We start from the raw sequence: 24,529 nt of genomic DNA on the forward strand, positions 1-24,529 counted from the left end.
GCACAAAGTTCCACATCCGGGCTGCAGATGCGCTCCTTCACCGTGATGTGAGCTGGATTACACCACCGGTTGTTGACGAGCACGGCAAGCCCACCCCCTTTGTGCTTACCGCTGGTAGCGCAGTCTCTGTCCGCACGGACCGTATGGAAGCCCGTTACCGTCACATTGTCGTCGGGTATGTCCTGGTGCAGCCATGTCTCCGTAAAGCACATCAAACTGCACTCCTGGTATTCCCTCTGACTCTGCGACAGTGCCGTCAGCTCGTCCATCTTATTCCCGAGTGACCTCACATTTCCCATGACGATAGAGGGGAGACACGGCTTAAACTTTCTAGTCATAAGCCTCCGCTGTTTCAAAGCTTCCCTCTTCCTCCGTAACTTTTTATTTCCCCTGCATCCCCTGTGCGTTTTAACCCAGCATTCAGCAGGAATTACTCTCGGTGTTTTCCCTGGAGCGGTGGCCGGCTTCAGGTCCATCAGCTGATCCCGAGTGTAAACAATGCGGGCAGCGAGGAGTTGCATCGCCGCTCCGAAAAGTGTAGTTCAGCGACGAACAAAAACACCAAAAAGACCCACAACTTCCTGGTGTGTGGTAGATAGTAGACATTGTAGTCCAGAGAGTAAAAAAGAAAGTAAAGGAGTCACGAATAATAATAAAATAGTAAAAAACAGTGAGAAAGATCGGGAGCGTCTGTAACAGGCTGCACACGTATCGACGCATGCGCACTGACCATTACACTGCATTCTAAATTCCCATACGCCCATTCATGCAGTAGTGCATTTGTGAGGTCAGACACTGATGTTGGACCAGAAGGTCTGGCTCACAATCTCCGTTCCAGTTCATCCCAAAGGTGTTGTTGTCTATGTGGTGTATCATGTACATCACCTGCAGATTTTAGAGGAAAATGAGGGGACATTTTTTCTGGGTTTGAGACTCTTTTGCCACCAATCTGTGCACATTCCTGACCAAACAGCATATACATACAACACGGTGAAAACAATGAATGCACACGACCCTAAAGGGAAATGGCAGGTGTACCTGGACTGGGTGTACTCACTGCATCTCCAGCCACTCAGTCCCTGCACACCAGGGACAACAACAAATCACACGTTGCTTGTCTGAGATGGCCATCTAAGATGATTCCTGCTACATTTACACGTCTGCAGTGGCATGAGAATAATTTGTAAAATAAGAATGTATTTTGACTGCAGATGTGTTACATGACGCTACTTCAATGGCAGACAAATCTGTAAATTCATATAGTGGGGAGAAAGTATTATTTTTTGTTTGCTTCTAGATTCATTATTTTTGTGCGAATCAGTTGGAGAGTTACAGGACAGGTGAATAAACTGAAGACCTTTGGGTCGGTACTCCTCGTGAGGGTTGACTTGCTTTTAGGCTGAAGGTTAGGATTATTAAAACTGGAGCATAAGGCCTGAGAGAAAGCATTTGCCATAGCTGTGAGCTGTGAGGGTTCGCTTCCAAGCATCGAGGATGCATCATGTTAATGAACTCGTGAGTGCACCAACCTGCCACCAGTTTGCTCTTGCGTGAGGCCTCGGAGGCCAGCACATGGGACACGTTCATGATCCTCTCCTGCTGCTGCAGCGCTGAGTCCAGCTCACTGAAGTCCAGCGGGGCAGACGGCTGTATGTTCTGAACGCTGTTGAAATCACACAGATAGTCAGGGCTACAAACTAGTGGATCACCCACTGGTGGAACATCATGAGCTCACTGCGTGTCTGTGGGTGGCTCAAACATTTCCCTTTGCATGATCACACAGCCTACACAGTATCAACCCAACTCCCGTCACATTGTCCGTGTGCCGTCTACCTGGATTTGGCCAGGAGGTTCCTGATGCGCTCAGCCCGGCGGAAGCGTTCCTCCAGCTCCTCTGGACTCAGGGGCTCCTCAGAGTCTGACTCGACGTACCTCTCTGGGATGGGAACTTTCCGCGGCTTGGACAGCTGCATGTTGGATAGACAGGAGCTCGTTTTTATAGTCAGCACAGCAACGTTGTGTTTCATGCTGCGACATAACAAGCGGTTTCTTATTTTTATATGACAGGTATTAAATCATTTGTTTGGTAATATGCAGTACCTCATCCACAATGACCGTAAAGAACTCCCCTCTGCTGTCACTGCTATGTTATAACCAAAGTTAAAACCTTTGAATTTAAGAGAAAAGTATTGATGACAAATGCCCTCCAAAAACCAAGAAGAAGCTTTGTGAGATCATTAGATGTACGGTCAGGAGAAAATTCACAATAAATACAATATATTATATAACCTGTCATCTTGAAAATTATGGGTACTAAAATTAAGTGTGAGAAGAGCTGCAAAGTGCAGGTTTAACCCAGTGAAGCAGTGGACATCTTAGAGGATTGGTATCTTCTTCTGTTTGAGTTTCGGCTTCCTCTAAGCTGACACTTTCTTCACGTTCTCCTGACTGAGCCGGAGGTCACGCAGATGTGTGTGTGTGTGTGTGTGTGTGTGTGTGTGTGTCTACCTCTCGGCTGATATCCAGGTCATAGTCCAGAGGCTCCACGTCCACCTCTCGTACTCTCGTGACCGTCGCCGTCGCCTTCACCCACTCATCTGATTGGATCCTCTCTCTCTCTTTCACTTGACTCCGCCCTTCGTCGCTCTGACCTTCTGCCACAGGACGCTCCTCCTGCCAGTCGAACACCTAGAAAGGGCAGGATTACAGGATGAGACAGGATCACAGCCAGTCTGGGGACGGTGAAAAACAGATTTATCAATATCATTTTTAGATGTGAGTCTTTAAGTTAAGTTCAGTGTAATTCAATCAGAAAACCTCCATACGGAAGCCTTGAGAGGCAAGTGACGAAAAATTCTGGTTCATGTTTTCTCGCGTTTACGACTTAAAAACACATGAAAAAAGGTTCTTTCAGTTTTGTTCTTTCATCTGTGAAGCAGGTGAGGGAAGATTTCTGCAAGGATCATTTTTCAAAGTTTGTGAAGACGAATGAAAGAAAAGTTTTTTTGTCAGGATGATTTTTCAACCCAGACTGTTTATTGCTGTAATGCTCATTTTGGCCACAAGAGGCTGAAGTGAGCGTTAATGTCTCCCTGAACTCTGAACATTTACTGTGTGTTAGCAAACTGTAACATTACTGTCATCTCTTTCTTTTGGCAAGAAATATACTTTTGTACGTCAGTGTTTTCATATATTTAAAATGTTCTGGTTGTTTCAAATTAACATTAACATTAAAATTGATTTGAGCATTTGTAATTCTAACCATAATTTATATCCAGGTCAGATTTCCTTGGATTATTATTATCAAGTGTCCACATTAGATCTACATGTAAGAGAGCAAAGCCTTTAGAGTCTCACACTACAGATGTTCTTTAATGAAGAAAATATTGGTTTATTGACCAGTTATTCAACCATTTTGATAAGCGATTCATCAGTTACGAATTTACTTGTTGAGATTTTGATTATTTGCTGGTTTCCCTCGACTGAATATCTTTGGGTTTTGGACTTTAGTTCCAAAGCAGAAAAGTCATCTTCGGTATTGTGACAATTTTTAGATGGAGCAAAAGAAAATTACCTGCAGACAAATCAGTGAAGAAAATCATCACCATCTGCAGCACTAGTATGTTTACAGAGCAGCGACGGGGAATAAAAAGAGTCTCACAACACACTTATACTCTGCAGTAAAGTGAAAGAAAGACAAACTCACACAGAGCAGCGTCAGGTAGGGCAACGAGGGCAGTGACCCCCCCCCTTAGACACTTAAAGCTTTGGGGTTTATGGGGAAATATTACATTAATACACATGCTTTTTACCAAGGTGTTTGAATAACTACTACTAAATATATTGGTGCATAAATGCTGCATGTGAAAAAGGTTAAATACATAATATGCCCGCTCAGGCAGTGGGAGACGAACGCTAAACTGACACGGTGACAAACATGAATTTAACATTTCTCTGCAAAACAAATTACAGCGAGAAATTCATCCAGGAATTTAAAAGGATTATGTTTAGTATTGTTACCACAGAGCTGAGGGCCAGGCAGATGATTAGTCTGTGTGTCTGGGAGCTGCACATACACACCACATCCTTCTCTCCATGACAATACCCTCTTAATCTTATTATCTTACGTGTATGTGTGTGTGTGTGTGTGTGTGTGTGTGTGGTGAGGGGTACTTGTGAGCAATCATCCAAGGAGCATCAAAGCCATGCATGCATCCTTCCCACCGACTCCGGCAGCCTGCAGCAGGGTGTGATCTGGCGGTGTGTTCACATGCTCTGAGGAACAATGCATCTCCCATAGCTTGTTGTGCTCAGGAGAATCAGCCGCACACGAAGAGGACAGAGAGAAAGAAAACCATGCAGACACAGATTCATCAAACCCCCACCGGATTAGGAAGAACACAGCCGAGAGGAGGTTCAGAAGCAAGAAACTCTTTATTGTCGAGTGCAAATCTCTACATGATAGAAAAGAAAAGGGGAAAAGAGTTGTGCGTTGCTTCGTAATTACACAGAATTAGATGGTGATTAGCAGTTCACTTCTCTAAGTTCTCTACTTAAATTTCTACTCTTAAACCGAGCAACCTCCTGTAACTATATTCTCTTTGATCTGATATATTGTACGCAGCTGTGGAAGGATAAAAGTAATATGGCGGAAAAGCTTTCACTCGTCAGAAAAACAAAGAGCGGACAGCAGCGCCATGGAGAACCAAAACTGTAAACCGATTTTTCAAAGGAATCTTCTACAGGAGTAGTGCTGCACATATTCTTCAATTCATCTGTCAACAGCAACTTTAACAACAGTTTCGATAATTTATGGTTTCAGTAACTTGTCAGCCAAAATGTGTCCAACATCGTCTGTCTTGTATCTTTGTAAACTGAACATCTGGGTAGTTTGAAAGCTGCACCTTGGGATCTGGGAACCTGGTAGCTATTTTTCACCATTTCCAGAGATTTTGTTGGCAAAAAGATTAATTAAGAAAACAAAAAAGACTCATTGATTGACTGAAAAAGATCACTCTAAATCTGTTTAACACAAACTGTCAAGTATTGTGCTGTTCCCTTTTACTTTCCACACGGTTTTCACATGACAATGCGGTCCGCTCGTTGTTCATACTCATTTATTTATTTATTTATTTGTCCTGTTGTATTTCAGCCCAGTCGCTTCAACCTGTCGTGTATATTTATGATGCATAAAACAGCACAGCATAGGCCACTTAAAAGTACTCAGATACGAGTACACATTCTCTTCCCGACTTAAACTGTGGCAATTTAATTACCCACCACTGTCAAAGCATAAAATAACCTCATAGTCTGCACAAGAAGAGGCTGTCTTCATGAGGGCGTTAATGTAAATACAAAAGGTGTAAACACGTTTTACACTGTTGGAGTAGAGAAAATAAAATGATCTGGCGTTTATGGTTGTGTGCACTAAAAAGTGGTGAAAAACAGTAGCAGAGGGTTACAGACTATTGCTCAATGTTATAGGGAAATCTGATTTCAAGGATTTCTGGGAAATGTAGTCTGATTACAGGCAGCTCTCACAGCAGTCTGGTTACAAGTGTGTGTTAGTCTGGAATCATAACATCAAACTGGTGGTTATTATGTTATCTCAATGGAAGACTTTGACATTTTAAGCTTTACTGTATTACTTTTTTTTCCCCCAATACATGTTAGCATTATTAGCATTCTTTACTGAAACCAAAGGACACCAAATAATCTAGATTCAGTCTGAATGTCAAATGTCAAAGTATTCCTTTAGGGGTTAAAACCAGCAGTGTCCCCGCCACATCTCAACACCCTGACTCAATTCCCCCGTCACAAAGAAAAGCAAACGTAAAGCTAACTCTTTCATCGTCTCTGCAAATTCTGGGGTGGAGGCGCATGCTCGAAGCTACCATGATTGATCAAGGAATCAAATTTGGGACGAGGGCGAAAAATCGTCAGCAAAACAAGGCACTTGGATTTCATTTGAAGGAAAGAAAGAAGTGAGGTGTGATCATGATTTTTGCCACTAGCATTGTCTCTTTCTTCATTTCATCAACCTGAATACTTTTTTTTTTTCTTTTTTCCAACATTCCCTCTATATGCTCTATATACCAAATCTCTACAAAATATAACTGTACAACTGTATACTGAAAATATCCCTCAGTAAATAAATAAAAGTGTACAAGTACACAGTATGTGATGTACATAAATGGGCTCTTCTCTCTACTTTCTGGTGATGAAAAGAGACAAAGGAAGGCAGAGTGATTCCTTCCAATCCCTTCTTTTCTCAGTGGATTTACATTCAGAATTGTGTCAGTGAGGTCCCACCAGGGGGCAGTGGTAACAAGGGGTTAAAGTGACCCCCGAACCTTTAAAAAAATAAAATTAACAGGGAGCGACAGTCCCAGTGTGAAACTAGCCAAGCATTCCCAACAATCCCTGTGCTCATTTTGTCTCCCATTGTTCGTAAAGCATTAACCAAGCAGGCTAGCCAGCCAGAGTCAGTCCTGCCCCTTAGTTTGTTAGTGCTTACAGCTAACATCTACAACCACTGGTTACGTGAGGCAGAGAGTGCTAGCGTGTTAGCATTCCCGCTAGGTTATTATGAGGCTGGGGGCTGGAGGGCTGCGTAGCAGCAGCTGTGGTGAAGGTGGGGCTCCCTGTTTCTGCTGCTGCTGCGCGGGGGGTAACGTACGGAGGGCGGAGGGTCGGAGGTGTTGGAGGGCAGCCTGGAGGAGGAGGAGGAGCGCTGGGTGGTGGCAGTGGAGGTGGAGAGGCCCGTGAAGGAGCGTTCACCCTGGCTGAGGTTCCTCTTGCGCTCGCGAACCAGCGCCTTCTGGTGGCGCTTCATCCGCTCCAGCTGCTCCTCCGCTGTCATTCGCCCACGGGACTGACCGCTCGGGAGCTGCAGGGCTTCGGTAGGAGATGACAGACGCTCGAAGGCACTCTTAGGTCTCTCCTGCTGAGGGACGGAAGGTGGAAAAATACAGAGGACAGAGAATTGGACCAAGGACAGGATGGAAAGAGAGAGAGACAAGAAGAAGAAAGACAAATTTCTCAGCCCATAAAGGAACATCTAATCCTTCATTTTATCTGAATTATTTACATTCAAGATCACCATTAGGAGGCGATTTTGTTCAGTGAACACAAAAGAATTCTGAGAAGTAGTAAAAGTGTGAAGTTGCATAAAATGGAAATGTTCAGTAAACACGTATATACGGTATAGAAAAAATACAAATACTTTATCTTATTCTATTACTCACAGAAAGTCTACAACCTGCAAATCTAATGCTGCCTGCACCTGATAATTATATTGGCTGTATTATAAAAGTATTTCTGAACTGTATAACAAACGCAGCCCTACACAAACCTCCTCCATCTAATCAAATGTTTCAGCAGAGACCTCCACCCATGACATCTTCACTCACCCTGGCCTCCGAACTCCCGGGGCCCCTCCTCAGGGTGACGTAGGACGAGATAGAGGTGGACTGGTTCTGTCGAGAGGACGAGCCTAACAGACACAGATGATAACCACAGCCAACAGTGTGTTTTAGTTTCTTTTTTTAATGTGCAAAAAGTGCAAAAATAAACGTCTCATAAACAGTAAACGAATACAGTACAAATACTTCAGGTGAAAGAAAACTTGGAAAACTTTCTTGCAGTTACGCAATGTGTCACACTGGAAATATAAAATGAATTATCATACATTAAAAATATTTACAAAATTAGGTTCTTTAATTTTTAATTTAAAGAACGCCTTGAAATTTAGAAGAATCTTACGAACTCTCCATCTCTTTGAAACATTAGGCTCATCTTCAGGGCGACAATAAATTCTATTACTGAGGGATAATTTATTAGCAAGTTATGAATTACATTTTTCATGTTCTAACCGATGAATCCTCTAGCCTGAAGAGATTGGATTTCTAATGAAAATATGTCTTCTTGAGCACAAATACACTTATCAATGCATATTCAAAGTTTTAATTAATTTAATTAAAGCCTGCAAAGCATTTTTTTTCCTTTACAGTAAAACCCAGCTTGCTTTTAGAAATAAACACAATTTGCTGTACTGTACCTCTCTGAAATATATACATGTATGTATATATGTATGGATTCTATGCTGGGAAATCATGAGCCATAAAAGGCAGACTTTACGGGTCAAATACCTTTGCTGTGGAAATACTGGTAGTCAACATCAGAGCCGGCGCTGTGGTGGCTTATTCCTGGCAGCTCCGGTTCGCTCAGGTATGACCGCAAGTCAGTCTGAAAGCAGACGTGGTAGGACAGAAAGAAGCAGATTGGCTATTGGTTCTTTTTGGCTAAAATCGCAATATGAAGAATGAAATGTCGAGAGTTGACATTACACTTTAAAATCACTTAAACCCCATTCTTTGTTGGCATGAAATTTCAGTGATTTTAGTGTAGTAGGATGATGGGCTTTCTTACTAAATGACAGCTAACCTTACAGTCTCCATTGACAACATACTGCCCGCTCTCCCTGTCCCTCTTCCTCTCATCTGATTGGCGTTTCAGGCCACGCACCGATGTGTGGCGGATGACCGAGGCCTCTCTGGGGAGAGGCGGCACTACAGGAGGCGTCTCCTCGTAGTCGTAGAGGCGAGGCAGTGGTGGCCTGGGTGGGGCCGTGTCCTCTGCCTGGACAGCGACCAGGCAGATGGGATTTAGTATTTTAGAAGTACCGTAAGTTCTGTTGTATTACTGATGACCCTTTTTTGGTGAGGGTTTGTGAAGCAGCAATGTGACACTCACCCACTTTGGCACAGTGCTGTGAGACAAAGTGTGGGAGAGGATGTTGGGGTTGGAGCTGCGAGGAGGAGGTTGGACCTCTGTGCTCTGAGAAGGCACTGCCGGATCTGACACCGAAGGCACTAATTTCCTCTCTGATGGCGTGCGTGAACACACAGAGAAATTAAAAAGTTTAGCTTTTAAATGCAAGCATGTTTCAAATGAATTAACAGGAGCACTGGACATGTCTGAGTACATTTACAACGAGAAGAGTAGAAAAACAGACACAAACACAGATTTAAGTGCTTTACCAACCTGGATTCTGGACAGAGTCGATGGTAATCTGGTAGTTGGCTTTGCTGGCGCTGAGTCCAGCCATGACGTCCTCGATCCTCCACAGCTCACGTTTCATCTCACTTTTCTCTTGCTACAGACACGGATGCAAACACAAATTTGACTAACATGTTCATTCATGTCATTTTCAGCTTTCACTTCAGGTTTTCTTCATCTTGGTTTCAACATCACAGATTTGATCATCTGCAAAACTGGCCTGTAAATCGTTTTGAATTAATGTGTTGTTCTATCAGTTTTCTTTGGCCAAAGAACTGAGGATGTCGGGAAAAAAGATGCAGGAAATGCATGCAAGATTTCAAGTCATATGAAAAAATTACACACAAAATAAATGACCAAATACAGACGGCCCAGAAGCCACAGATACTGCGTATAAAACCCAGCCTGTCCGAAAAGGCAGCTGTTGTAACTGAAAAATGAGATCCAGCCTTTGGGAGAGGAATCTGCTCAGAGTTGCAGTACCATGTCTCACCTGTGGGGTGGCGCTGTGGTTCATGTGGGCCTGCAGTGCCGTCCTCAGCTGCTCCACAGACCTCTCCAACCTGTTGTACTCGTCCCAGGCGAGGGCCATCTCCTGCACCACACAAAGTCACACAAAATCTTAGGTTATATTATGTTATATATGTAGCATGTGTGCGCATACGCCAACATAACTGCAGGCAAACATGTACTACAGCAGTCTAAAAACACATGTATGCATTCAAACACACACACATATACACCCAGAGACATAAACGAGCTCCAAATAACACATTATTTTTTATTTAAGCACACTTATGCTTGAAAATACTGTCATAGATTTCTACCATAATGCTCCTGATAAAACAAATAGTCACAGTCACACGTACGGTGGAGACGCGTGATATCTGGGCCCTGATGGTGACCAGATCCTCCTGCAGCAGCCTCTGCTGATAGGCGATCTTTTGGGCGTGGGCTGGCTGCTCCTGGTACTGCTCCATCTGCTGGTGGGACAGATCCAGTACGCTCTCCAGCTTGTCCTGAAGAGGTGAGGAGTCACACAGCAGGAGGTCAACCGAAGCAACCAACACCTGCTTCGCCTTGCAGAACGTTTCTCTAAAAAATGTGCACTATTCAGCAGGTTGTCAGTGTTCAAAAATGCCTCCAGAGGGCAGCATGTTTCCACTGTCAGTGACGCTCATGAGACACCATGAGATTTCATTTAACTGCTCCTTGCTAACACTGAGCTGGTCTGTACTGAGCTGGACAGTGTGTGATCAGGGTTTCATTCCTGACCATAAAGTAGATCTTATAGATTGTAATTTTACTTTTTAGCGTGTTCAGCATCCCTTGAAAAACTGATTTTAGTGCCTTCACGTTAGCTCTGATGTGTTTCTGGATGGGTATGATAACACTGAGAGCCACATCAGCTTTTCCAGCCGAGAAACTGTGAGTCAGAGTCTGAGAAATCAGTAACACCCCTTCAACAGAATTTCCTCTGTGGCTGTTAGAGAAATCCACCTGCGAAATCTAATATGTACTGATAGTTTCTCTTCTGTCACGGCTGAATCACCGTCTACTAACAAACTCCACTGTGTAAACTTTGTCCTTGAATGAGACGCAGTCATTGTAATATTTCTTCTAATTATCTAACAGTTTTCCCTGCTGACTCATCGGACATGGTTTGCCTGCTACCCAACTAGCAGAGTGAGTACCTTGTCCTCCTTCAGGGAACTGATCCTCGCCTCCAGTTCCTTCAGGATCTTGTCCTGCTCGCACAACCGACTTAACTTTACCTGCAGGGGGAGACACAGGGATGAGTGGGCAGGAAGAGAGACTTGGTTTTGTAGGACATGGTACACTCTCACAAATAAAGTGCTTCTCTAGTGCTCACCAAAGTGTGTGTGTGTGTGTGTGTTTGTCTTAGAGTTGACCTCCAGTAATTAAGTGGCCCATTTACTTTAATTGCAACCTCCCCTTGTCTGTGCAGCTAGAGATAAATTACTTTGTGTATGAGAATGTGTATCTGTGCGCGTGTGTGTGAGCACGTACAGTGATGTGTTTATGTGCGTGTCTACATATGGGCTTTTTTAAACGTCTGACTGTAAGCATGCAGGTTGGTAACACTTAATTTTCACAGCCTCGTAGCTCCCCCGGTCTCATTCGGGTGTGATTACTGTGAGTGAGCCCATTACACAAAGTGGGTGCGACTTACCTGACACTTTTAATTACAGTGTCAGGGAGGCTCTGAGGCTTGTTAATTAATCCTCAATTAAAGCCTGTAAACTTCAAGGCAAAGGTCGGATCACTTTATCACCCTGCGGTCGAACAGCGGCACAACATTCGTGTCACAATAAGCCTGTGAGTGAACAAAAGTGCTTATCCATATAAATGTTCACTCTGAACACTAGTTTTTATATTCCTTCAAATAAATTATTAAACCTGCTTTTGTCTCCACGGTGATGTTGTTGTTGGATCTAATCAAATATTCATCGCAGACAACGCTCTCATAAATTGTTTAAACTGCATGAAGCTTATACTGAGAAATATTTTCACAAGAGCCACAAGGCTGTTTGAAAAACTTGAGGGAACTGTGTGAATTAGCAAACAGAGACAGTTATGGCGTTTATGTGTTAATCCCTCCTGCATGCTGTTTGACGCTTGAAGCTAGGAGTAATAGTGTATCGCTTCAATCCATACTTTTTCCCCATCCATATTTTGTTTTGCCTCGGTCATCCTCACTTTTCTCCTTATTACACCAGAGTATAACTGAGAGAAGGCGGAGCGATCCCAAACACTTGTTATTCTAATGATAGCAAACTTATAGAATTGCCCAAAGGTCCAGTGCGCAGAATCGAGTGGCACTAGAGGTAATGGGAGAACTTAGTCGTCGATGCTTTCTGTTTTTGTGTCCATCCATCCCATCCATTTTCTATACCCGCTTTATCCGCGCAGGGTCACAGGGGTGCTGCAGCCTATCCCGGCTGACTGTAGGCGAGAGGCGGGTGCACCCTGAACTGATCGCCAGGCAATCACAGGGCCCACACATAAAGACAATCGCACACACACACACACACACACACACCTAGTCTGTGCAACGTGGTGGACCCTGTAGGACAGGACCCATCCCCTCTGTAGACATAAAAGGCTTATTCTGAGGCAACACGACATTCTTAATTTCACATGATTATACACTAATGAAAACATAATTATATTAAATTTAGGCCAGTAGATGCCCATAAATCCCACGCACTGGATGTGAATATCTACATCAAACTACATACAGTGACAGAGAATTTACTGATTTGAAACAAACACTGATGTCCCTCAGCACCACACAATATTAAATTCTTTGAATTCACATGAAAAACACATGGAAATGTTTTTTTGGTCAACAGTTTCTTCACCTTCCACCAAATTGTACTCAATTTTCTTACGATGTTACGCATGCTATGTGTGCTTCAATATCCTGTTAACTAACAGACAAAAAAGAGGACCGAAAATATAACCTTCTACACAGAAAAATGTACCGTAATCAGACTTACTTAATACAGTCAACCTCTTAAGAAGCTGTTAAGCTTGCACTTACATCCACGTCACTTTCTGCAACCTTGACAGGTTTCCCTGACTCCCTCAGCGTCTGACTTCCAGCTACCTGGAGAGAGAGAAACATTTCCAGATGTTAGTTGTGCGGTAAAATAAAGTGTCTGAACCATGATGGTACAGAGGCGCTAAAACAAAGGAGATACAGAACACAGAGACCAGCTACAAGCTACAGCATTACGAGGCGGAGACAGACTATCTGCAGCACATTCTCCTCGCCTCATGTACATGACAATGTGAGTGAGTTTTGACACACAAAATCAGCTCTTGCCATAAGGAACGAGATGGCTATGAACACTTTGAAGCCCTGCACAAATTGAAACCTCTGCACACGATGTCCCCTCCATAACCTGGTGTTTTACTGGGGTTACTGACAGGCTTCTGCAACCTCCTGAAACACTTAAAACATTGAACTAGAGCACATGTGCAAATTTAACAGCGAGAGAATCAACAAATTTCACTGATGCCAGCACTTTTTCGTGACTTAGTTTTCGAGTTAGTTATTAGTTTAGGAGTAAATCTGCTCCTTATTGAAAAGAGAACAAACAGCAGAGATGTGACACAGTTGAGCCCCGTGTTACTGTCAAAGAGGTGCAGCGTTTCAGAGACGATGGTAGAAGCAGCTGGCTTTTCAACCACCGGGCCACAGCCACAACACATGCACTGCCGAGCCATCCCATGCCCACGTTTCAGCAGCATCGTCAACATCACCACACGGAGGTGGGGGGTGGAGGTCGGGGGTGGGGACAAGCTGTGAATGCCGTGCTGTAAGCAATGGGATGGTCTTTCTAGAACAAAGACTCTCTAACCTCACACACACACACACACACACATACACACACACACAGACTGTATACATGCATTCCTAACACAATAGAAACATGCACAAGCAAATATGCACACACTACACACAACAGTAGATCTCTTTGTTTAGTACAACCCCGACTCCAAAAGAGTTGAAACGCTGTGCAGAACATAAAGGAAACAAAGGAATGTGATGTTACTGTTTAACATGTACCGAACTGAAAACGGCAAAAAGACAATATATTTAAAGGTACAGTATGTCACTTCTGCAGTAAAGGTCTCTGAGCCAGAACAATGAAAACAAGCAGTAGTAGTTTGATGTTGAATGGGATCGTGTTGTCTTCACTGTTAAAAACAACCATCACAGCAGATAAAAGTCTATCTGATGTGACTCGGGCAGAAACGCTCACAGTCGACGTAATGTTTTAAATGTTTAATTCATGCTATGTTTATTCACGTCCACCAACTTCCTTCCTGACTTTGTGACTCTCCTGGAAGTTATGAATGGAAGTTATAATGCTGAAATATTCATCATATTATATTATATAATTTTTATCTCATCGACTTAATAAATGCTTTTTCTGAATTTGACGCGAGTAACAGGCTTCAAACAAGTTGGGGCAGGAGCAACACAAGATGAAACAGCATGAAAGGGGTGTCCTCGAGTGGCTCAACGGGGCGGGGGGCTACCATTTTGTGAAACACATGGTAAATAATGACATAAAAGACATTACTACATGGGCTAAAGGACACTTCTGCTCTCTGCTGTCAGCAAAGACAGTTTTCCTGCCAATTACTAATCTGTGTCTATTTACATTTTACACACCATCCCAGCTTTTTTTTGGATTCAGGGTTGTACATATACTGGAGACAGACACACACACATACACACACACACACACATACACATACAGCTTACGTTCATTAGAGGCCTGAGAGGCCCAGCAGTGCAGTGCAGTAGTAAACTGTGAACTGCGAGGATCAGGGGCTCTAGAGCTCTGATCTGGGAGTCAAAATCACAGAGACACAGAGCTGCAGTCACAAAATGGTGGCTGCTTTTGTGAGATGTTTCTAAAACCAAGACACAAGATTTCAAAATCTGCTGGGGATATTTTGTCTCACACAGACGCCACAACATCTCTGTTGTGCACACTAATGTCTCTGTTCAGCAGTTCAACACGGGCCAGAGTGTTAGGAGTGGTTGTCAGTAGGAAACACCAAGTGTGTTAGCTTCAGGTACAGTTTACATCAGAAAAGCCACAGCAGAAATACTTGGACAAAAGCATAAAATAAGGTTAAATAACTATCATTAGGGATTAGGGACCAGCTCTGTCCTTCTCGTATCTCACCTTTAGGTCCAGATACTCCAAGTCCTTCTTCAGCTGCATATAGGTGTCATCAGCCTAGAGGGTGACAAACACGTGAATGTGGATTATTGATTTGAGTCAGCGGGAACTGATTAAATCACCACGTGAGACATTTGAATCTAACGAGGCTTCATTAACAGCTCATCTAGTAGGATGTAGTGACATTTGTGTGTCGGGTATGAAGTGTGAATTGCTGTTACTGTAGGTGTGTGCGCTAACATGCATCACAACTGACACACACAGTAAAAAGTCATTCACAAATCTTCTCAGAGATGCTCCTACTGCAACAAACAAAACACCAGCACAAACCAGATCCACTGGAAGCAGGCGATCTGAAATCAGCTTTAATTCAGCTCACATCACTCAACAACAGCAAAAAAAACAAACAGACTCAGTAACAGCCACAAACTGAAGATTCACAAATCAGAAGATCAAACTGACCAACACATCCACAACCAGCCAGTTAGCCAAAGCATGGGATGGCTTTGTGGACGTCGAAAAGTTAGCAGCACAACATGCTATGGACAGCATCACAGGAAGCACGATATGGAAACTGATCAGCCAAGAACAGCACATGGAAAAAGAGGGGAATGGTTCTTTGACTGCAGCCAGGCCAGCGCTCACAGGTCAAAACCATGTCTGACGTCACACCACTAGAGCACGGGAGGCGCAGGGTACAAGTTGCCACTGATATACTGAAACTTTGTGATTGATGCTGCCATTGTTTTTGTGTTCTGCTTAGTTTTTATTTTTCCTGAAGTAGGTTTAGGTTTTTTCAGCATTAGGTTTTTTCAGGGGGGGTTACAGGTCTACAAAGCAATGTGTCTCAATGCGGATGCAGAGGATGACGGTATCAAACCGATGGTCTCTGTGTGTTCACGTCAGCGTTTCTTGATCAGATCCACTGAAGGAGTGAAGGAGTTAGTGATGATGGGGTCAATGGGGGGGGGCAACAAAGACAGAATTCAAAATTTTTTAGTGGTGGTTGTGGTTTTATGATATATCTGGTATTAGGCAGCAAAAACTGCTGTTTCAGTGTATGAATTTTGATGGATGGCTAATTTGAGATTAGGGTCAGATTTCACGGTGATGTGCAAACAGCATAAAGAAATTTGAAATATCTTCTGTACTTGACAACATGACCTGGCAGTGGCACTAGACAGAATGCCAGGAGGTCAAACATCACAAGAATTCATCTTCTGAGGACTAAGATCAATAGAGCAAATTTAATGAAAGTCAAAATCAAAGTGTTGGACAGGCAGACTGATCGACAGACAAATCGGTCAACAGTGCTATGCAAACAGCCAGTAATGATGGCCAAAATATTTAAAGTTCCCAATGAGAAAATGTTGAAAATTCATTGTACAAATTGTATGAGATATGGAATAAACCAAAGTAAAATAACTAATGGTGGATCTGATTTACGTGTAATACAGTTCTGCAGTATGTTCAGTGGCAACCTCTACCCGCTCATGGTAAAATGAGGGGTGGGCAGGCAGGCGTGCCGCGGGGGGGGGGACCCCACCTGGGAGTTGAAACAGCCCAGGGGAACTGAGAGGCCAACATGTCCGAGGTGGGACACAGGAGAAGGGGCAGCGCTGAGAAGGGGGCTGGTGCTAGTGGTGGCATTGTTGGGGAGGTGGTTGTGGCTGTAGGGCTCTTTGAGGCCGTTGAGCCGCTGGATCTGGGCTAACGTGTGCTGACGTGCAGAGGCCATCTTGGCCCGATGCCGGCGCAGCTGAATGAGGAACAGGGTGAGCTCCTCCGGCTGTCAGGCATCACAGGACATTAAAACCGGCATCAAAACTGACCAAACCAAACTGCAGTGAAACTTCTGTTGATTTAAAAAAGTAACCTTGCATTCACAGTACTTGTAGCCACCTTGCCCTGCGCAGCTGGCTGATGACATGATAGGAAACTTCTCAAAAATTTTCTGCTACAGCCAACAGGCTCATGCAAACAGAAGGCTAATCATGAGTTGGTCAATATCTACTAACATGTTGTTGTAGCGAAGAATGAAAACACTTCTTGAGGCTGATTTTTTGAGAGCCTGACGGTGTGAACACATCGTAAGAAACAGACTGCTGGACTGTGGAAGCAGACTGTGAGAGACGAATACACGTCACTTTCATCACATGCATAATGTAATGTTTGTCAAAATGCTAATATCTGCAGTACGCTGAAGTACATTATATGTTTTTCTATGTAAGACGTACCGTTTTGCCATGAAGGCTCGGTGCACTGACTGTGTGTGTGATGTACCCAGACGGAGGCATTGACCGTCTCTCAATAGTAGCAGCCTGACAACAGCACAGAAACAACATATTTTAAATACACTGTTTGGCGTTACGAAAATACAAATAAGATAAGATAGCACTTTATTGATCACAGAGGGGAAATTTAGTTGTAATAATAACATAAATAATGTCATTACAGGTAATGTGTGTTAGAGCAGTTATAGACTGCTCATAACACCAAAGACTACAATTTAGTTTTAGAGGATACAATGTTTTATATGGCGTCAAAACAAAATATTGTATTTTTCATTAACTCTGGGAGAAATCAAGTTGCTTGTCATTGTGGGTGGTAAGAGTGGGTGTAAATTTGCATATTTGTATATTTTTCCACTCAATTTCAAAAATGTGATAAGCAAATACTGATGGAGCTGCTAATTTTTGCCACTACACACACACACACACACACACACATTTATTATTTATATTAAATAATGTGTATGCATTTTAAATATAGTTTACAGTTTCTTTTTGACTGATCGCTGATGCAGTTGAGGTAATTTAACAGACTGAACGTGTTAAGGATTTGTCTGCCATTGCACCCCAAGGCACTAAAACAATTACTTTGTTCAGTGGAGCACAGTTCCAACATCAGCCCCCACACTGTCAGAATGACTGACACTGTTCTGGATGAAGAACTATTCTATTTGATATTTTGCACATGACGGGGGGGGAGGCATTAATAATCCAATCTTTGGAAGAGCACAAACAACAGGCAGAATGGAATCAATTTCAACCAATCCATGCAGTGACAGCAGCAAATAATCTGCTGTCACTCATATGACATTTGATCTAATATGACTAATATTTTAATATCTGTACATCCTACTCTTATGGTACCAAAGTAATACAAAATCACTGTGTCCATGGAAAGCTTGTCTCATTGGCATGAAGAGTAAAACTGAACCGTTGAGTGAGTTACTGACACTGCATTACAGCATCACCGATGAGAACAGCAGTAACACCTTTGCAACAAGCATGTTAACAGCTACTCTGCTTATATCAGACATTATTTTACCTTGAGCAGCTGAGATTTGGTCCTGCGGGGGGAAACGGTGAAGGGGATGTCCACCACTGACCTATCGCCCACCGGCCTGACTGTCACCCGTTCAGCTGGTGTGTGCGGCCTCCGTGTGGGTGAGAGGGTCCTGCTGGTGCCAGGTGGAGGTCCTGGTGGAGGAATGTCAGCAGATGAAGGCGGTACCGACACACAGCGGGGTGGCCCTTCGGACCTAGCTGCTGAGGAGGAGGGAGGCACGGTGGATGGAGGGCGGGGACCAAACGGGTACTCCGGGGCCGGGGTGTAGAGAGGCGCTGTGGGGCTGCCGTGACGGAACTGGTGTCGCTGCTGCCACTCGTACAACTGCCAGACGGTGTTGGTTCCTGGGCCGCCCTGCTCAGGGGTGAGACGGAAGTGGCTGAGGCGGTCCTGGGCGTACTTGTACTCGCCAAGTCGGGCAAGCGGAGGGCTTTGGCGAGGAGTCCTTGGCAGGGTCTGGTATGCGTCCACGGACGTGAACTTGTGCTGGGTTGGTGGTGTCCGACGAGGGAGGGTGTTCTCTCTGGATGGGGGGCTGAGGGACAGGAGCAGAAAGGATGCTTTTTAAATAAAGTGAACACTAATTTAATCTTCCCTTAACTTTTACTTAACGATTAAATAAGAAAACAAGAAAGCCAAACATGACAGGTGATATTTCTTGAGCTATAAATGGACTTTCAATTATTTGGTCGATAACAAGCTCAATATTTTTCAATTTGAGTCTGACTTCAGTCATGAAAGATTGCTTAATCTGATAGATTCAGTCAGATTCATGTTCAATCTTCAAGTGAAAGGTAACTTCACACCATACTTTCACAGAACACATTACAACCTATGTTAACTTATTAAACAACAAGGATAATTTGCTACTTATAATCTATTCTCTTCTCTCTGTATGCTGCACCAAGGTAAAAACTCAAAGTTCAAATATAAAACAATTTTGCAAATGTATTTGTACCTTTTTAAGCCATGAAGTAATAGATTATAAATGTTTTTTTTGTGCCTACCCTTTGTGCTCAGCCTTGTGCACTTGGACCCACTGCTCCACTTGCTCCAGAGCACTTCTCCTGTGCACCTGCTTTTGCGTGTCAGCAGGGGGCAGCGCTGGGGCCCTCTGGTATGTCCCCGCAGCGATCCCGTTGGGCTCCAGGATGGGGCTGGGTGTGGAAACGAGGCCATTCCTCGTGCAAATGCTGGAGGGCAGTGTCGAGGCGGCTCGAGACGGCGCCCGCGATGGAACCCTGGACACAGGTGCTGAGGCCGACACGTGGTCTGACTGTGGGAGGGCACAGGGTGCAGGGTTGGAGGGGAGGGACGTGTGCGTGTCCATTTCCAGGCCTGTACTGGCTATGGGGTGCTCCAAAATGGCGGCGACAGGAGATTCTTTGTGGAAGCTGCAGCGTTCGTCTGCATCACGGTGTATGGGCTCCAGGAGAACCTCGTGGACGATGGGTCTTGTGGTCTCAGTATCTGGGGTCTTGGTCTTGTGGTGGTTTACATGGTTTGTCTGCGGGACAGTATTCTGCTGCAACATGCTGAGCTTCTCTAACTTGTCAGAGGGTCTGCGGGGCAGAGAAATTACATGAAAAGCCAGGATGTATGAGCTACATTCATTTTAATTTGCAAAGATCTGTTTTCCCCTAAAACTTTACGGCACACTCTGCAGGATTTTTCTGCTGTTGCTTGTAGACACATCATTCAAAGTTGGAATAACAAGACAAAAGGAAAAGACCTCATTCCCACATTGTCAAATTCCGATGCTTCAGGTTGACAAGCAAACAACCCAAACCATCAGCAACTGACAAGATGGAAATGACACCCAAACATCTCAAACACAGCATCCTACACAGTACACCTTTAAGACCTGAACTGAAAGATTATCTGGAGTCCTTTTAATTTGTAATTTGCAGCTGTAATTATGTTTGATTTTCACACCGCAACTCACTTGAAATTTGATTTCTGGCAATTTGATGGACATGTATTGGGCTAACAGATTAACTGGATGGATGAAGTGAGAGACCGTTTCTCATCTACGACTATAACCGTTAATTTAAGTTGACAGCTTTGAATTTGTTTTGATTATTATTCGGTTTCCATACAAAAAGATTTAACTGACGACGAACTGATGGATTATGTTGGGTACTTTCGTTGCAAGGATAAAAGCCTATCTGGGTTATCTTTTAAAACTGCTACTGTCAATGTTGCTGTGTTGTGCTCAACTCAACTTTGAATGTTTGGCTCAGCCTACGTCACAAAAGAACTGTATGATATGTAACTGTAGCAATTAACCTGACAGCTGACTCTGAAAGGATTTCAGTGGCTTTTACTCAATATGCACCAATTCTACTCCATTTCATAACTTCCCTGATGTCCCGTGGACATCCTGTCTGTGTCCTGTTGTGCTGAACTGAATCTGAACTGGGTGACTGTCACAGAAAAGAGACACTTTTAGTCTCAGGCCCAACTTTACAGACAGGGCTAAATACACAAAGTCCATTTCCAAGCAGGGCAGATGACAAGCTTTGTAATCACAACTAGATATTAAACTCTTCAATGATTTCCCCTGTGATGGGAAGCCACAGAAATATTTGGGGTCTCTGAAATTCAGTGAATTGCACATCAAAGTTTACTTTTAAATTAATTTGTTTGAACAGCCTCAGGTGTCTGCACGCTCACTGCCAGAGGCCCTGGTGTCTTAATATGTTTAATATAGAGTTAAATGTGGCAAAACAGGCGTATCTATTAGCCTAAGAGCCTAAACTGCAACATGCCAGCAAATTGTAATACTATGTTCATATGTTCTTCAAACAAGAAAATGCTACAACAAGGGGTGAAAAAGAGGTTTCTCTCGTTCATTCATTCATTCTGCACAACTAATGTAGTCTTGTGGGATTTCCCCTTCCAAAACCAACAAAAAGAAGAAAAAAAAAAGGAAGGAGTACGAGCTGCAGGCGTCTGAGGCTGCCAGTGAACGATGGGACGTATTTGATCTGTGCCACCTCCCCACGTCAACACATGAATAATACATGGAGTAAGCGGCTGCTGGTTCAAAAACAGGATTTCACAACATCAGAGTGCACTCTCTGAAAGCGGGCAAACACGTAAACAAAATACACTACGTTCCTGTGCTATAGCTTCAGGATTGACAGATCTGTTACAGCTATAAACAGCACAGTGGGACGTTTTACCAGGAATCACCGATTTACAGTATAACAAACAGATGTCAACACTTTCTAAAAAACATAACTACAGCTATGACTGTGAAGAACATGAACAAATACTGTGATGCTTGCACCAAAGATGGACTGCAGGAACATCTTAAGGCAGTAAGTATTTATGTGTTAGGTGACTGTGCAGTCTGCACTATACAGAAAAAGGAACTGGGACACCTGTCCATCACACCAACAGGAACTTTAATGTCTTCGCATTCTAAACACACAGACAGCTTTGCAGCTCTAACAGCTTCCACTCTTCTGTGAAGGCTTTCCAAAACATGTTGGAGTGTTTCTGTGGGAATTTGTGCCCATTCATGCAGTAGAGCATTTGTGAGGTCACACACTGATGTTGGACCAAAAGGCCTGGCTCACAATCTCCGTTCCAGTTCATCCCAAAGGTGTTGGATGGGGTTGAGGTCAGGACTCTGTGTGGGCCAGTCAAGTTCTTCCACACCAAACTCATCCAACAATGTCTTTATGGTTGGATGAGCTTTGCTTTGTGCACTGGGGCACAGTCATGCTGGAATAGAAAAGGGCCTTCAACAAACTGTTGCCACAAAGTTGGAAGCATAGCATTGTCCAAAATGTCTTGGTGTGCTGAAGCATTAAGATTTCCCTTCACTGGAAGTCAGGGGCCGAGCCCAAACCCTAAAAAACAGCCCCATCGCAATATCCTTGTCTGTATAGTGCATATTCGACTGATTGATTATATCTAAGTTTGTGTCTGTGTTTGTTTTCAGTCAGGCCTGCTGTGTACAGAAGATTCAAAGTGTTGTCCCAGTTATGGGTGCAACATTAATTTACGTCTCAGTGAAAAATACAAAAGATGACAAAATTTACATTGGAATCCAATACTGGCACCAAACACAAGGGGGAGCTCACAGCATAAAGTGGAGAAAATCAGTGTTTGTCAGTAGAAAAAGAAAAAGCAGTGATGTGGAACTTTTCAGCAAGTAAAATAGGTTAAGTGACTGAATGTGAACCTCTTCACTATCCTGCTGGTATTCTACAGCTGCTTGATTTAGGACAACGAATGTTTGTAGGCCGTGTGATCAGTTTTCTCAATCAGGTGTGTGTGCGTGTGCATCCCCACCTGATCAATGTGTCGGTGTGGTTCTGCATCAGCGTGGCCTGGTTCATTGCCTTCAGCCAGGTGTTCATGTCCTCATGGGTGTCAGCACTGAAGTAATACGTCCGCATCCCAGTGTGCTCCGCCTGCGAGCCAATCACAGAGCTCTGCTTGTAAATGTATGAGCGCATACCAGTGTGGCTAGCCTAAAGGAAGAGAGAAGACTCAAGGTAAGTGTCATGGTCAGACAGACACACAGAGAAATCAGCTGAGAGACGACATGTCACACGAGCTTCAGCTTTGGTCAAAGAGACAGGGAGGTATCATGCTGTCCAACGAGAGAAACAACATCAAGCACTGACCAATACAGAGAGAGCCAATGAAGGAAACCACACAGAGACAAAAAATGCCAGCCAGTTACGACCAACAAAGCCACAACTTTTGACCAATGAGAGGAAAGATTCTTCAGCATGATGGAGGATAGAAAATGTGAGTGTCAAACAAAAGAACCCAAAAGTCTCCTCACAAACCTGTTTTTTCCTTTTAATACTTCCTAGAAACCTACTAAGAACATATAAAAGGGCGAATAACAGCTAACAAATGTTGCAAGACCTTTCCACATATGCTTGCTATATTTTTTCAACAGTTTATCTTCAAAAATAAGGCGGTTTCATCAACTGCAGTGGTCTGGCAGGGAAAAGTAGCTCCGCAAAGAGGCAGTACGAAGTGCAAGTCTGATTAGATTCCACACCCTGACAAGGTAATTGTACTCTGTGATTTAAGCGCTGAGCTCATGACAGGCATATTCAAACTTAAGATGGATATTTCTTTGTATGCGCAGTAAAAAAGACTATTAGTCAGGTGATTTAATACCCTGTTGTCGGAGTGTGACAGTCAAGAGCACATCTGCTCCATTTCATCGTTGGGAAAGATTTATTCAAGATGCACTGTGGAGAATATCAGAAGAAATGAAACCGCAGGTGAGACGCAGACTCATTAAAGCAAGAGATGTAAAAATATAAACTGTAGTTCTTAGTCTTATCCCCTTTTGTTTAGCTGCATACTTCATAACAATTATACAGTTTGATCAGTTTCTCTATTTTAAGCCGATCGATGTTCGGTGCTTTGCAACACAAACAAACCCGCCTTTGCAGCAGCTAAAGATCGCTTTAATGTCTTTCAGCTCAGGGTGGAGGCTTGTTAGGGTGGAGGCTTGTTGGGGTGGGCAGGCCACGGGTGTGTCTATGCTGTGCCCGATTGCCCCCCTCGCTCGCCTTTTTCATCTTCCAGTGGATGTTAATGTTGCTCCCAGTGTAAATAAACAGCTTCTTATTCATTTGAGTTGCTAACATCTTAACTATACCCCATCATGTTCACGGCTGCCCTCCTCTGCCCTCAAAGTGGCTAAAACATCAATTAATGCAGTTTCCTCTGATTATTTTTAATGCCTTCCTTCTCTCAACAATAATTTTCTTCATTTCCCACAGTGCTGTTCTCTGCACAAGTAGTTATGTTCAAAAGGTTATTCTGTTCGAGGAGCAGTAATACTGGCAATAGCACAGTAACTGCAGTAAAGAAGGAGAGTCTCTCCCAGCTGAAGGAAAATGAGAGCTGTTTCTCTCTCAAAAATCAACATGTTTCTGGCTGCACTGCATCTGCATGGTCTCCTGAGGTCCCCATCAGTTGAGAAGTTGGTATCTCTGCTTCTCCCACTATGGATTTCTGCCTCAAAGTTTGTTGTACTATGCATGTCCAGAGAGAAACCTTGAGAGGCTCGCAGCAAAAATGTTCACTGTTTGATAATTCATACAGCCTGGTCAGAAAATGTTCCTGCTACTGAACTTGCTTTAAGCTGTGCTGAAGATATTTCAGCATGATGTTGCTGATATCATAATTTGCTGACTGGCTGTTTGAGCACCACTGAACACCAGAACTGGCCAAGAAATTCAAGGTTCAAAAGTACATGACAATTAGCTGTTAATTAATTTAATTAATTAATTTAATTAATGGTATTTTAAGTGTTTTGCACCCTTGATAAAGATGTCCTTGCTGTCAAAGTGGGGTCATTTGAAGCCTTTTTAAAGGGACTTGCACTCCAT

The 24,529-nt window shown here is 43.5% G+C and overlaps 1 protein-coding gene across 3 annotated transcripts in view; it reads right to left on the reverse strand.

Annotated features, from left to right (window-relative positions):
* The window catches only part of LOC124061963 (pleckstrin homology domain-containing family A member 7-like), a 119,333-nt gene that overhangs the window by 4,501 nt on the left and 90,303 nt on the right, over positions 1-24,529 (reverse strand). Inside the window, exons 9-27 of one of the 3 annotated variants that reach the window (XM_046394332.1) lie at positions 22,455-22,636; positions 19,154-19,708; positions 18,126-18,681; positions 17,030-17,113; positions 14,796-14,849; positions 12,629-12,694; positions 10,755-10,835; positions 9,930-10,079; positions 9,554-9,655; positions 9,046-9,157; positions 8,755-8,885; positions 8,446-8,640; positions 8,151-8,247; positions 7,413-7,495; positions 6,680-6,946; positions 2,509-2,688; positions 1,834-1,967; positions 1,530-1,663; positions 1,039-1,079 (exon numbers count right to left, since the gene is read on the reverse strand). In XM_046394332.1, coding sequence (XP_046250288.1) covers positions 1,054-1,079; positions 1,530-1,663; positions 1,834-1,967; positions 2,509-2,688; positions 6,680-6,946; positions 7,413-7,495; positions 8,151-8,247; positions 8,446-8,640; positions 8,755-8,885; positions 9,046-9,157; positions 9,554-9,655; positions 9,930-10,079; positions 10,755-10,835; positions 12,629-12,694; positions 14,796-14,849; positions 17,030-17,113; positions 18,126-18,681; positions 19,154-19,708; positions 22,455-22,636 — 3,189 coding nt within the window. In that variant the 3' untranslated portion in view covers positions 1,039-1,053. The remainder of the gene's footprint in view (positions 1-1,038; positions 1,080-1,529; positions 1,664-1,833; positions 1,968-2,508; positions 2,689-6,679; positions 6,947-7,412; positions 7,496-8,150; positions 8,248-8,445; positions 8,641-8,754; positions 8,886-9,045; positions 9,158-9,553; positions 9,656-9,929; positions 10,080-10,754; positions 10,836-12,628; positions 12,695-14,795; positions 14,850-17,029; positions 17,114-18,125; positions 18,682-19,153; positions 19,709-22,454; positions 22,637-24,529) is intronic. The other 2 variants (XM_046394333.1, XM_046394334.1) reach the window with 2 other exon arrangements.

The sequence above is a fragment of the Scatophagus argus genome, chromosome 7, assembly GCF_020382885.2.
Source record: "Scatophagus argus isolate fScaArg1 chromosome 7, fScaArg1.pri, whole genome shotgun sequence".
In the NCBI taxonomy this organism is placed as follows: domain Eukaryota; kingdom Metazoa; phylum Chordata; class Actinopteri; family Scatophagidae; genus Scatophagus; species Scatophagus argus.